We start from the raw sequence: 14,100 nt of genomic DNA, 5'->3' as shown, positions 1-14,100 counted from the left end.
AGAACGTTTATTTCAAATAATTTCAAATGTTGAGAATTTTATCTATATATATATATAGAAATTTTATGAACATAATATGTATTATATAAATACATAATATGTATAATATTGATACATAATATATAATATATTATATATTAAATAAAGATATAAAGTTTTTTTTCACTCGTTATTGTTTGTGAAGATTAAAAACATAGTATTAAACAAAACTATCATTTTGTTTAATACTATGTAATGTTCAGATTTGATATATATATACAATTTTTATTATTTATAAGTTGTTTTTTTTATCTAATTTTAAAATACCCATTAATACTTTATTATAACCTTTTAGAAAAACGACTGTACAAATTTAAATGGAATCAAATCAAGGAGATAAAATTAGCTTATTTAAAGGTAATTTTTATATAAATACCCATTTTTAAATTCTTTCTTTCAATGATACTTAGTAGTAGCAGTAGTAGTAGTAGTAGTAGTAGTAGTAGTAGTAGTAGTAGTAGTAGTAGTAGTAGTAGTAGTAGTAGTAGTAGTAGTAGTAGTAGTAGTAGTAGTAGTAGTAGTAGTAGCAGTAGTAGTAGTAGTAGTAGTAAACAACTTGCAGAAGAATCTTCGGTATATTCGAGTAGATCTGACATTTATAAAACTTTACAAATCACTTAAAAAAAGTTAGTAGTAATATTAATACAAACATTTATGTGGATATATCAGTAAATGTAGCATTATTTTGGAGCTTAGAAATTCATTTTTAATCAAATTTAGATTTTAAAAAACTCTTAAAAGCGTGCAGCTGTCTACCTACTTTATTTTAAGGATCAATTTTTTTTTTACATGGAAGATAATAATTATATTAACTTTTATAGATTTAAACTCTTGACATTAATAAAACCAAATGGATCTATATCCGTTCGGTCTCTTAAATACGCTATTTACCCCAAAATTCAGCCAAATTTTTTATTGATGAAATTGAAATAAAAAGAGATGTTGTAATTAAGCATTTAGGAGTGGTTTCTCGATAAGAACAATAAATGGAAACCATACATTGACAATATTTGCTCAAAAAATTTAATTATAACGGAGTCTTTTACAAATTCATATCATATCTTAATAAAAAATCCCTAACTCAACTATATTTCTTATTTATTAGCAGTTATATAAACTATCAAGGTATATTTTTGAAAACCACCAAAAAAAGTAACAAAAACTTAACATAAACTTACTTTTACCGCCGTCAGAAACATGCAAACCGCTTGATTAATTTTACAAATTGATTTACTCCAAACAATTATTTATGGAGATAGTACAAAAACAAACAAAAAAAATAAGAAAAACAACAAAATGTTTTTATAAACATTTATTAAATTTGAAAATAATAAATTTTTATTGTAAAAAACTTTATGGCTATGTTTACGTAATTTGAGGTTTAGAAAATAAAATAGCTGGGTTTAGTTCAAAAAATAAATCTGATCCAAGCCCCAAATATGATTTACTTTTTAATTACAAACAAGCACAGATAAGCACAATTGCTTATTCGTGTTTGCTCGTGGACATCCTTATCATTGTAAACAAGGAAATCGTCATGTAAACCTCAGAGAACTTGTGTTGGCAGACCCAATAGTTGCCGAGCAGATTTTATCAACTGTGGTTTTAGGCAAAGATGCATCACCAAGAGAAACAGTTCGGATTAAAATGTAAATAAGATAATTTTAACTTATAATGTAATTTTTAGGGTCATCAGCTTCCCAGTAACTTTTTTTTGGTCCTTTAAGTGTTCAAAATATGACTTCAATCCAAGAGAACATGGGGCTTTCGAATACCGGAATGAGGAAAATTGGATTTGCTCTCAACCAGATTAGCCTAGTAAGGCCAGTTGAAACCAACTTTCATCAAAAGGCATTGAGAGAATACTTCACCATAAGAACTTGTTGCTAGCTCAGAAGATAGACAGTTGGTGTGGAAAAATCTTACTTTTTCCAAATCAATTGCTCTCTCAGCGACTTGGTTATTGCAATCAAAGCTCGTTGTTTTTCGTTATCTTTCATTTGATTATGTTTTGAAAATCAAAGGTTTCAAACCCAGTTTTCTGAAGCTTCAAATTTCTGTCACTCCAAAGGATTATGCTGTTTTTCATCATGTTCAACAATTTATCAAGGTGAAAAAAATTAGCCTGGGACTGTATAGTAAAAAGCCACAAAAGCTTTATATTCCTGTTTCAAAAGTAATTGGAAAAGATACAAAAGAGATGCTTCTCATCCCAATTACTCTCATCAAGCATGATTGAAAAAAAAATTTAGGCGCACGAAAAAAAAATATTTTTTGCGTTGACCTAAACAATAAGTTTGTATATAATAGGGATGTGCTGAGTGGATTCTCTAAGCTTAAAAAAATCGATTGAAATTCTTGATAAGCTTTTTATAAGTACCTATACAAAATTTAGTTTGATTAATTATCAATTTGATAATTAAAAACTTGTAAAATGCATTTTTAAGAGGTGTACCTATCATTAAATAACGGTCAAATTTAACTTTCTGTACGAAATATTAAAATTAAAATAACACTGTTGGATTTCAAACTTTGATTTCAATTTTTGTGGTTATGAGAACCTTATAACATACACAATCATTAGTTAAAAGGATTTTGATGGGATATTTTTCAGCATTAAGTTCCAGATTTTCATGGTGTGTTGTATATATATATATACAGAAAAAAAAACTTTCCCCTATCATTTTTTTATAACACCTGAAACATTACAACAAATACGATATAGAAACATTACTTTTTGTCATTTTGAGCCATTTAGTCAAATAAATATTATTCAATTATTCAATGCTTAAAGTGGACATCTATCGAATAATACTGTTTTGCGGAATTTTGATCTAAATACCTTTCACGTTTTTAAACTCAACCTTAAAAAAAAAAGAATTCTTTAGTTTTATATAGACTCAGATACTTCTAGTATTATGAAAGTTGTTATACAACTAGGGTTTTATTAATTTATTTTTTAATATACTTCTCTTTATTTCGTTTGCTTATATAAGGTTCGGATTTTTATATTTATAAAGCTCAAGATCATATAATTGTCTTTCAGATCCTAATACTTAGATAAGTAAAAATATTTATCTAAATATCTTCAACAGTCGGTTTCCCCATCAGCATGTTCATCAGGAAGCTGCTAAACCTGTTGAAAGGAAACAGACCGTAGAAGATATCTTGATAAGTGTTTTTACTAAACTAGTATTTTCTCTGTTCTTTTAGAACATTCAGTACTCTATTTGAGTACTGAATTTTATATTATTTGTGGAAAAAACTAAAGCATAATAGTTAAATAACTATAATATTTTTTTAAATTAAATTTAAACTTTTTTGGAAATATTTTTATTTTATTTTTCAATTAGTAAGAAATTTATTTTTAAAAAGTATTACTTTCGTGATAGTAATAAATGCTACAAAACAGTTACTTTTGAACAGCTATTAATGTTTTGTATGTTTTATTTGCACAATCACAACTATGACTTTCTTAGAGACAAATTCCGCACAAAGGAATTCTCAAAAGATTTTTTTACTGTGTGTCACAGTTATAAGCAAAGTAAACTGATCACCTTCAAGATGAAGGTGAAGCCTAAAAATCAATGAGGTGCAATCCGTTATCATACATGCTATAACATAATATAGCATCTAAAAATTCTTTTGTTTTGATTGTGCAAATAAAACACACAATTTACCACACATACCACATTGCGCAAAGTTTTGTCTATTCTGAGCCTGTATATATACGTGCTTAGAATAGACAGAGCTTTGCGCAATGTGGTTGTTTGATTTTGAGTTAGAGGCATGTGCGCATTTATTAAAATTAAAACAAATGTCAAAAATTGTATTGAATAACAAAAGATAATTAGAATAATTATACAATGTTTATACCCTTTGGCCACTTTATTAATCCAGACCTGAGCTATACATACAATAAAAATGTGCTTACCTTTGGCCACCTCGTATTAAAAGATTTGAAATAATTTTAGCTGTTTTATACCCTACAGTTGATTATAAAATAAAAAATTCTCTCAACCGAGCGAAACGACTAGTAATATATATATATATAATAATAATAATAATAATAATAATATATATATATATATATATATATATATATATATATATATATATATATATATATATATATATTTATATATATATATATATATATATATATATATATATATATATATATATATATATATATATATATATATATATATATGTATATATGTTTTGTAAGATGGTTTTGTTGTTTTGAGCCAACTCTGGTGACTAAGATGGTTCTCTTGTTTTAAACTCACAAGTCAGACAACTTGTGTTTTCAAAACAAAAAAAACAGAGCTTAACGTCGTGTGAAAAACTTCCTGCATCTAGCCAAAGACAAAATATTTATAAGCATCTAATGCTTCTTAGTTATCTATAGTCTCAAGAGAATATATTCGAGGACTTTTTATAAAATAGATATAAACATCATGGTATTGAACTCATGGCCAGTTTGATTCAGTTTGATCATCTTTCCAAGTATTTGCAAGGAACTTGTATAGACACCGCTTGATTCCAAGTATTGACAGTTTATTTATATACCTTTCTGCGGCGTTAAATTCTAATCTTTCAAAGTATTTACAAACCGATATTTCTTTTTTTAAACTCTTTAAACCACTTTTTCGTACGAATTCTCCTGCTTTATTATCTCAAGTAATCATTTGTTTTCCTCCATCCAAGATGGCAACAACTTGCCCTATTGTTATTTTGCTTAACCACGTGACTCTCCGACTGCGAGGATAAAAATATAAACAAGCAATATACAAACTTATTTGTAAGTAACATAAATTGCAAATAAAGTCTAAATAAAAAAATTCCAAATAAAAAAAAATAGTAAAAACTAATTTCAACTTACAGCGTGATATAGCATGACACGTGATATAGCTTGATACGTGTCATTTACCGTTTTATTATCATTTACCGTTTTATTATCATCGCGAGCGGACGTTTTTTTTCAAACGACTTTGTTAAAGCTAAATTTGTTTATATTTATTTTTCTAAAGAAAATAAATAATTTTTTATATAATATGACAGTTAACATATTAGAAATAACAAAATTGTTTGAAGATTACAAAAAAGATTTTGAACTGATGTTAAAGCAACAAGAAAAAGTTTTTATTAGTATTATTAGTGAAAACTTAAAAATATTTAATGACAGATTAGAAAAAGTAAAAAAAGGACAGCGACGATTTAAAACTTAGTTTGAACTTTCAAGAACAACTAATTGATGAAAAAGTTATGAAAGCAAAAGTCTGCAGTAAAGAAAACAATTCAGAAAGTATACGCATACAAAAAAAAATTAAGGGAGATAGAAGATCGGTCGAGACGTAATAATTTAAGAGTAGATGGAATTGATGAATATGAAGGTGAAAGCAGGGAGGAAAGCGAAATAAAGGTAAAAAAGTTTTTGAAGATATATTATCTGTTACTAATGTCAAATTGAACGGGCCCATAGAACTGGCAGCAAAGAATTTAAAAAGCCAAGAACAATAGTAATAAAACCTTTAGATTATAAAGATAAAGTCGAAATTTTGAGGAAGTCGAGTAACCTAAAAGGAAAAATGTTTATATAAACGAAGACTTCTGTTTTGAAACGACACAAATCCGGAAAGATTTAACGGAAAAAATGAAAATCGAAAGAGCGCCTGGTAAGTTTGTCTTTTTATCTTGCCAATTTATCTTACGATAAATTACCAATTTATCTTACGATAAATTGCCAATTTATCTTACGATAAATTGCCAATTTATCTTACGATACTTGCCAACTTATCTTACGATCAATTGAAAATTCGCGATTGGGATGCAAAAAAAAGCAATAAGTTTTATAATATTTGTCATTAATTAACGCAATTTTATTTTCATTATTACTATGCATATTTAATTTAAACTGTTTTTAAAAATGGAGGTAAGTTTCATATTTAAATCTTCAAATGAAAATGACATCGTCGATGATAACGGCACTGATTTAAATTATTTTAGTCAAAAAATGCTAGAAAGTCAATACTATTCAGTTTCTGAATCATCACAATATCTAAGAAAAACTAAAAACACTTTTTTAATTTTAAATATCAATATTCGAAGTTTAAATAAAAACTTTGAAAATTTAAAAATATTATTGGATACAATTAAAAACGATTTTAAAATTATTTGTCTGACAGAAAACTTTGTGTAAACAAATTATGTATTTGAACTAATTAATTACACATCAATTCATCAAGGACGTAAAGTAAATGCAGGTGGGGGCGTTTGTATTTATATCCACAATTCAATAAATTTTGTCTTACGTAACGATCTCTGCATCAATGAAACACAACTATAAATACTACTTATAGACTTCCAACTGGAAACTTAAAAAAATTTAAAACTCATCTTAAAACATTTCTAAACAAAATTATAAATAAAAAAAAACATATTTATATGGTCGGAGATTTTAACATCAACCTGATTAACTATGCCTCAAATATTAATGCTAAGAACTTTATAAACACTCTTCTACAAAATAACCTTATCCCAACAATAAACAAATCTACAAGAATAACAAATAGGTCTTCTACTCTTCTTGATAACATCATAACTAACAACTTTCATAATAATCCTCTTTACACAGGTATAATACAGACCGATATTTCGGATCATTTTCCTACATTCTTAGCTACAAATAACCTTTTAATAAACAATATTTCCACAAAATCCACCTTAATTTGGCAACAGATCAATGAAAACTCTTTAAAAAAATTTAAAAACTGTTTACAAAATTGCGTTGATTGGGATCTAGTACTGCAATCAAATGATGCTAATAATGCATATGAATTGTTTCTTAATCAAGTTTGCAAACAATATGAAATAGCGTCTCCAGAAATAAAAAAAAGTATAAATAATAAGTCTCTCCAAACTCCCTGGATGTCTAAAAGTTTACTAAAATCCTCAAAAAAAATTATAAAAATATATTTGAAAAAACCAAAAAATATGTGGAATGTAATTAAGGATTTAATTGGAAAAAATTAAAGTTGAGAACTGCTTTTAGCAGTCTCAAAAGTAAAAAAAGTGAAGATTTTGATAAAAGTAGTGTCGGTATTGTAAAATCAGTATTTGATGTCATTGAACCTTCTTTATTTCACATTTTCAATCTCTCATTAAAGTCAGGTATTGTTCCTGAAAAGTTAAAATTTGCCCGTATTACACCAATTTTTAAATCCGGAGATAAGTAAAATATTTTAAATTACAGGCCTATATCAATATTACTATGTTTCTCAAAATTGCTAGAGAGAATAATGTATCACAGACTTTATAATCATCTAACTGAGAATGATATGTTGTATTGCAAACAATTTGGCTTTAAAAATAAACATTCTACTGAACACGCAGTAGTAGAAATTTCCAATCAAATATATAACGCCTTAGATAATGACTGTTTTACATTAGGAGTTTTCATTGATCTGTCCAAAGCTTTTGATTCGTAAATCACTATATTCTAATAACAAAACTCGAAAACTACGGAGTGAAAAATAAAAACTTACTTTGGTTCAAAGATTATCTGACAAACAGAAAGCAATTTTTATACTATGATCAAACAAATACTATTCCATACTCCATATCTTGCGGGGTTCCTCAGGGATCTATCTTAGGACCCCCTTTATTCCTGTTGTACATAAACGATTTATACTTATCAACAAATCTTTTAGACCTAATTTTGTTTGCTGATGATTCTAATCTTTTTTTTTTCTCACAGACATGTTAAATTACTTTTTTAAATAGTTAACGAACAGCTATGTAAAGTTAGTAAGCGGTTTGAAAGTAATAAACTTTCACTAAATGCGGATAAAACAAAATATACACTTTTTCATAAAGTAAGTAAATCTGAAAATATTCCTCTTAAATTACCAGATCTTATAATTAATAACACTTTTATTAAAAGAGAATCATTCATAAATTTTTTAGGAGTAAAATTGGATGAAAATTTAAAGTGGTATTTACATATAAATAGTATTGAAAAAAAAATCTCAAAAAATAATGCAATGATGTTTAGGGCCAAACCTTTTCTAAATATATCATCCCTGAAAAATCCTTGTATTATGCCTTTATCCATAGTTATTTGTCTTATTGTAATATTGTGTGGGGTAGTACTAACCATACAAAGCTAAAGAAACTCTACAACAAACAAAAACATGCGTGCAGAATAGTATTTGGAGCCGACAGAAGTGTTCCTTGCGAACCACTTCTGCGTGTGCTCAATGTTTTAAATGTGTATAAACTTAATTTACACCAAGTTTTATTATTTATGTTTATAACAAAAAATGGATTATCTCCAAAAATATTTCAATCTTATTTTAATAAAATTAACCATAAATACTCAACAAAGTTTTCAGATAACAATTTTATTGCTCCACAATATAAATTAAAATTAACTATCTATTCAATTAAATACCGCGGACCTAACCTGTGGAAAAAGTTTCCAGATATTGTTAACAATAAACAGACTACATTAGAGCAATTTAAGGACGAATCAAAACGATTTTTATTATTCATGGATATATTCAACTTTAAATGTTTATTTTAAACTAAAAACAATCATATAAAAAATAGATTTAATTTTATCAGTAATTAATATAAATTAATACAAAATATTTAAAATAAAAAAAATATATACATACAAAATATCACTGATGATGTTAATAATTTATCTAGTGATTATATTAATTATGAAGTTTCATTTCTTGTTGTCTCTTATCCTCAAGTAATTTTATTTTTTTGACTTTTTTATTTTTTATTAATATATTTGTTAAACATTTTAGCAATTGTTTTCAACGCTTCTTAAAAAATATATATATATTTTATTTCTAATTATATTAGTTATTTTCGGTTTTCATTTCTATTTGTTATTTTATATATATTTTTACGTTACGGTAATGTAGAATTTATTGCTATTATTTTTTTTAAATGGGGCTCGGCGATAAGGCTGAATACGCCTCCCAGTAAACACACGACGTCTTAAAGACGTCTAAAAAACGTCTTTTAGACGTCTAAACGTCTAAAAGATGTTTTTTAGACGTCGTGTGTTTACAGGGCTTCTTCTCGCTCCAGCCAATAGTTTATATAAATGTATTTGCAATGTAAACATTTTTAAACGGCAAAATAAATAATTTATAAAAAAAAAAAACGTGTCTGAAACAGCAAATTATAAAACTTAAATATACAAATTATAATAATCAATATATAAACTTTGCTCTAACTAGCATAAATAAGTACACATAAAAAAAATGCAAGTAAACATTTTACAACTGATTTATTTTACAACTGATGAAACTTACAGTGTGATATTGCATGCCACGTGTCTAAAATTAATATCTAAATCTAGCTCTATGTAAACATAGCTGCAACTAACCTAAATAATGATAACCATCAAAAGATATGTTAATATTTTAAATTTTACAACTGATTTAAATTTATATCCTAAACTACAACATTTCACGTTTAAAATAGAAGAATATACAAGAATATATACAAGTCATATAGGCTATATTATAGAAACAATTGTTGAACTAACCCCTTAGTTTATCATATAAAGCAAATGGATAAACACAGTTTAAGTTACACTCCGTTATTTGTAATTTTGAAGGTTGTTAAACTTATTATAAATTTTCTATATAAAGTTTATATAAAAAATTTAAAATATAAAGTTTATATAAAAAATTTAAAATATAAAGATTATATAAAAAATTTAAAATATAAAGTTTATTTAAAAAATTTAAAATATAAAGTTTATATAAAAAATTTAAAATATAAAGTTTATATAAAAAATTTAAAATATAAAGTTTATATAAAAAATTTAAAATATAATCAACAGAGACAGAATGAGGAGAGGAAGCAACATTTCGAGGATTCGTTTTTTATCAAATTTTTGATTCTGTGATTGGTGGACTCACTGCTCGTAGCCATTCAAGAAATTTGTGCTAAATTCTTTTTTTTTTGTGGGAATATTAAAAACTGTTTGAACCAGAAATCAAGAGTGCCTGCTCCCATTTTTTGCAGAAATGTTCATGTGACGAGACTGAAAATGAACTGACTTAAGAATTGCTTCATATGAAGCAAATTCATTCGGCAAACTTTGGAGAGAAACCTCTTGTCTCATTCAGCTTTTTAAACGAAATTTCTGAAATAAGGCTGGGGGAAATTTTCAAAAAATGTAGAGATTGGACTGCGTTTCTTTAATTCAATAAATTGAAGCTCTTCAAGAACTTTTTGCGCAAGAACGAACCAATGATCATGCTATTTTAAATAATAGGTCTCAATTAGTTCAAAATATTGACTTCATGATGTGATTAAAGAGTTTGTTAAAAATAAGCAAGAAAAATAACATTGTCAGACACAAAAGCTGGACTACTTAATTATACTTATATACCAGCAGTATAATCAAAATATTTGAGCTGATTTTTTTTTTTTTTTTTTTGAAAAGAAGGGGGGACCAAATTGAAGGATACTCGGAGCCCCTAAATCCTGTTTACGGCCCTGGGTTGAAATCAAGTTAATTAATCAACATCTGAGGTTTGATGTGAAAAATACGTAGAACTTTAAAAAAAATGGCTTCAAAATATTGACCTAATTTTAACATTGAAAAAACGGAAAATGCTTGTTGGGTATGTGATCACTTATGACTATAAGAAATAGGTTCATCAAAAAAGATTTATCTAGATATATTGGATATATTATTCAACTTTTGCGAAGTTCTCTATTTAGAGTCTCAAAGAAGAAACTAATAGATATCATTCTAATGCATCAGCTATCTGTACTTCATTTTCCAAATGATTATAAACAATGATCAGAAAGTAAATCAAGAAACCTTTTTTGGGTATTATACCTGCAGTTTTATAGAAATATTGACTATAGCTTTTAGGTTATTTATCATAATCTGCGCAAGCAATCTTTTAACCTGATAATTAAATCTACCACTACTTTGGTTATTTTTCCTTAATTTAATTCAAAAATAAATATTACATTTATTAATTAACTAATTTGTACAAAATTTTAGAACTCCAAAATGAAATAAACAAGCAAACATAAAATAGAAATAGAAATTTTATGAAAGTCCAAACATTTGCATTACGCGTTGGTAGAGAACAAGCTTTAAAAAATGTGGGTTTTTTTATGAATTTGAAACTCCAAGACTCAGTTAAAATTTAAATTTAGTAAAATTTGAATTAAAAAAAAAACATCGTTCTTTTTGTTGAATTCTCTAGAGTAATTACTTGATGTTTTTCAAATTGTTAAGTTTACAAAGTTTTGTTCACAAAAACGTTCTCTTAATATATAAAAATACTGTAACACGATACTTTATTCAAAAACGTTTTTAAAAGTAGTATAATTTTATAACTTTTTTATATTAAAACTTTTTAAAACAGGACTTAATACGCTAATAAATAACGCGTCACGTTTGAAAAAATTTTTACTAAAATAAATGATATTAAATTTATTTTAATTGAGAGAATAAGTTTTTATAAACTAACTATGCGTTCATTTTTAGGAGTTCAACCGTTTTCAGAAAATTTATTTTCACGCGAAAAACTACTTCGTGAAATTCGACGTTTTTTACATGAAGCAAACAAGTCAACTTTAATATTATATGGAATGTCCGGTGTTGGGAAGACACAAATTGCAAGAAAGTATTGCGAAATTTATTATAACTTCTACAAAAACTTTGTTTGGATAGACGCAGCATTTGGAAAGTTACAAACCTCAATGAGAAACCAAATGTCAAATATTAGGATTCGAAGTTCATGACTCAAAAGGTGATTATTTGAATATAGAAGTGATTGTTGAAAAAATTCACAACCATTATAAAAATGAAAAAACATTGTATATTTTTGACAATGTCGACGATGAAAGTGTTAAAAACCTGACCATGTATATTTCAAGAAAACCGGGTTCATTTACGTTGATTACCTCCCAATGGAGAGCGTGGTCGAATAACGTAAACAAAATGCTAGTTGATGTTTTTACTTCAGAAGAAGCATTCGCTTATGTAAAAAATAATATTAAAGAAAACGCCGATGTATAAGAAAAATATAAGAAACCTAATTAAAGAACTTGGTTATCATCCGTTCGCTATTACTCAGGCAATAAAATATATAAATATTCATAGAATTTCGATAGAAAAATACGTAGATCGATATAGATCGAAACCAGAAATATTAGACAATAACTTTCCAACCGAAGAAGAACCAAAGTCTGCAATAAAAGCAATTAACTTAGTTTTAATAAAGTTAGAAAAAAGTAAACCTTTTCCATTTAAAATATTAAACTGTTTATCTCATTGCGACAATCAAAACTTAAGTAAACAGTTTATAATCCAAATTTCAAAACAAATGGAAATAAACAAAGAACATGTAATAGATGAAGCCGTTGGGTTTTTAATGAGTTATTCTTTGCTAAACTTTGATGAGAACAAATATTCAATGCACGAACTGACACAGCTGACGTGTAAATGTTTTCAAAATAGAAATTCAACTACAAATACGTATCTTAGTTTAATTGAAAAATTATTTAGATTTGAATTGAATGAAGTAAAAGATCACGTGGATTACGGAAACTATTTTATTTTCCATTTTATCTTCATGTTTCGCACTAACGGAATAAAAATTTCAAAAACATTCCATAATATGACGACATCCATATATGAATTATTAGTAAATAAAGGTTTATTTAAAGAAGCAATCGAAATATTAAAAAGTATTCAAAGTTTTACTACAGAAACTTATGGTGAAAATAATAAATTTACGCTTGATACAAAACATAATATCGCACTCTGTTGGAGCGCTATGGGAAAATATAACGAAGCTTTAGAAGTTTTTTATTCTATTGATAAAATACAAACTGAAATTTTAGGCATCAACCATCCAAACACAATGTCATCAAAAAATAATATCGCAAACTGTTTGAACGATATGGGAAAATATAACGAAGCTTTAGAAATTTATTACTCTGTTCATAAAATACAAACTGAAATTTTAGGTATCAACCATCCAGATACAATGTCAACAAAAAATAATATCGCAAGCTGTTTGAACGATATTGGAAAATATAACGAAGCTTTAGAAATTTATTATTCTGTTGATAAAATACAAACTAAAATTTTAGTTATCAACCATCCAGATACAATGTCAACAAAACATAATATCGCAAACTGTTTGAAAAAAATGGGAAAATATAACGAAGCTTTAGAAATTTATTATTCTGTTGATAAAATACAAACTGAAATTTTAGGTATCAACCATCCAGATACAATGTCAACAAAAAATAATATCGCAAACTGTTTGTACGCTATGGGAAAATATAACGAAGCTTTAGAAATTTATTATTCTGTCGATAAAATACAAACTGAAATTTTAGGTATCAACCATCCAAATACAATGTCAACAAAAAATAATATTGCAATCTGTTTGAAAGCTATGGGAAAATATAATGAAGTTTCAGAAATTTATTATTATGTTGATAAAATACGAACTGAAATTTTAGGTATCAACCATCCAGATACAATGGGAACAAAACATAATATCGCAAACTGTTTGTACGCTATGGGAAAATATAACGAAGCTTTAAAAATTTATTATTCTGTTGATAAAATACAAACTGAAATTTTAGGTATCAACCATCCAGATACAATGAGAACAAAAAATAGTATTGCAATCTGTTTGAAAAATAAAGAAAAACAACAAACAAGTTGTTTAATTATATGATTATTATTTTAGTTTTAATATATGTAAAGTGTTATACTTAACTTATAATTGATTCTTTAAAAGTTGTAAAACTCCGTTCTTAATTCTAATAAAAGTTTTCTTAATTTTTGTTATCATTCGTATAGCGCGTTTTTTTAAAATAAAACGAAAGCTCATTTACTTTATCATTTATTTACATGTTATATATTTATATATATTGTCGATTATAAATTAAAAAATGAAACTAGTTTATGGTTTTTACTAATTTTAGTTATTTACTCAAATAATTAAAGTGTTTAAATTGGTTTAGTTAATTTAT

The 14,100-nt window shown here is 26.3% G+C and overlaps 1 protein-coding gene across 1 annotated transcript; it reads left to right on the top strand.

Moving 5' to 3' along the window:
* Window positions 1–329: 329 nt before the first annotated feature.
* Window positions 330–13,874, top strand: LOC136089299 (uncharacterized). The gene is made up of 2 exons (XM_065815236.1): window positions 330–396; window positions 11,591–13,874. The coding sequence occupies exon 2, from the start codon at window positions 12,117–12,119 to the stop codon at window positions 13,800–13,802; it is 1,686 nt and encodes a 561-aa protein (XP_065671308.1). The 5' UTR covers window positions 330–396; window positions 11,591–12,116; the 3' UTR covers window positions 13,803–13,874.
* Window positions 13,875–14,100: the final 226 nt, after the last annotated feature.

This window comes from Hydra vulgaris, chromosome 13 (genome assembly GCF_038396675.1).
Source record: "Hydra vulgaris chromosome 13, alternate assembly HydraT2T_AEP".
NCBI lineage: Eukaryota > Metazoa > Cnidaria > Hydrozoa > Anthoathecata > Hydridae > Hydra > Hydra vulgaris.
This window is presented reverse-complemented; position numbering and strand designations above follow the sequence as displayed.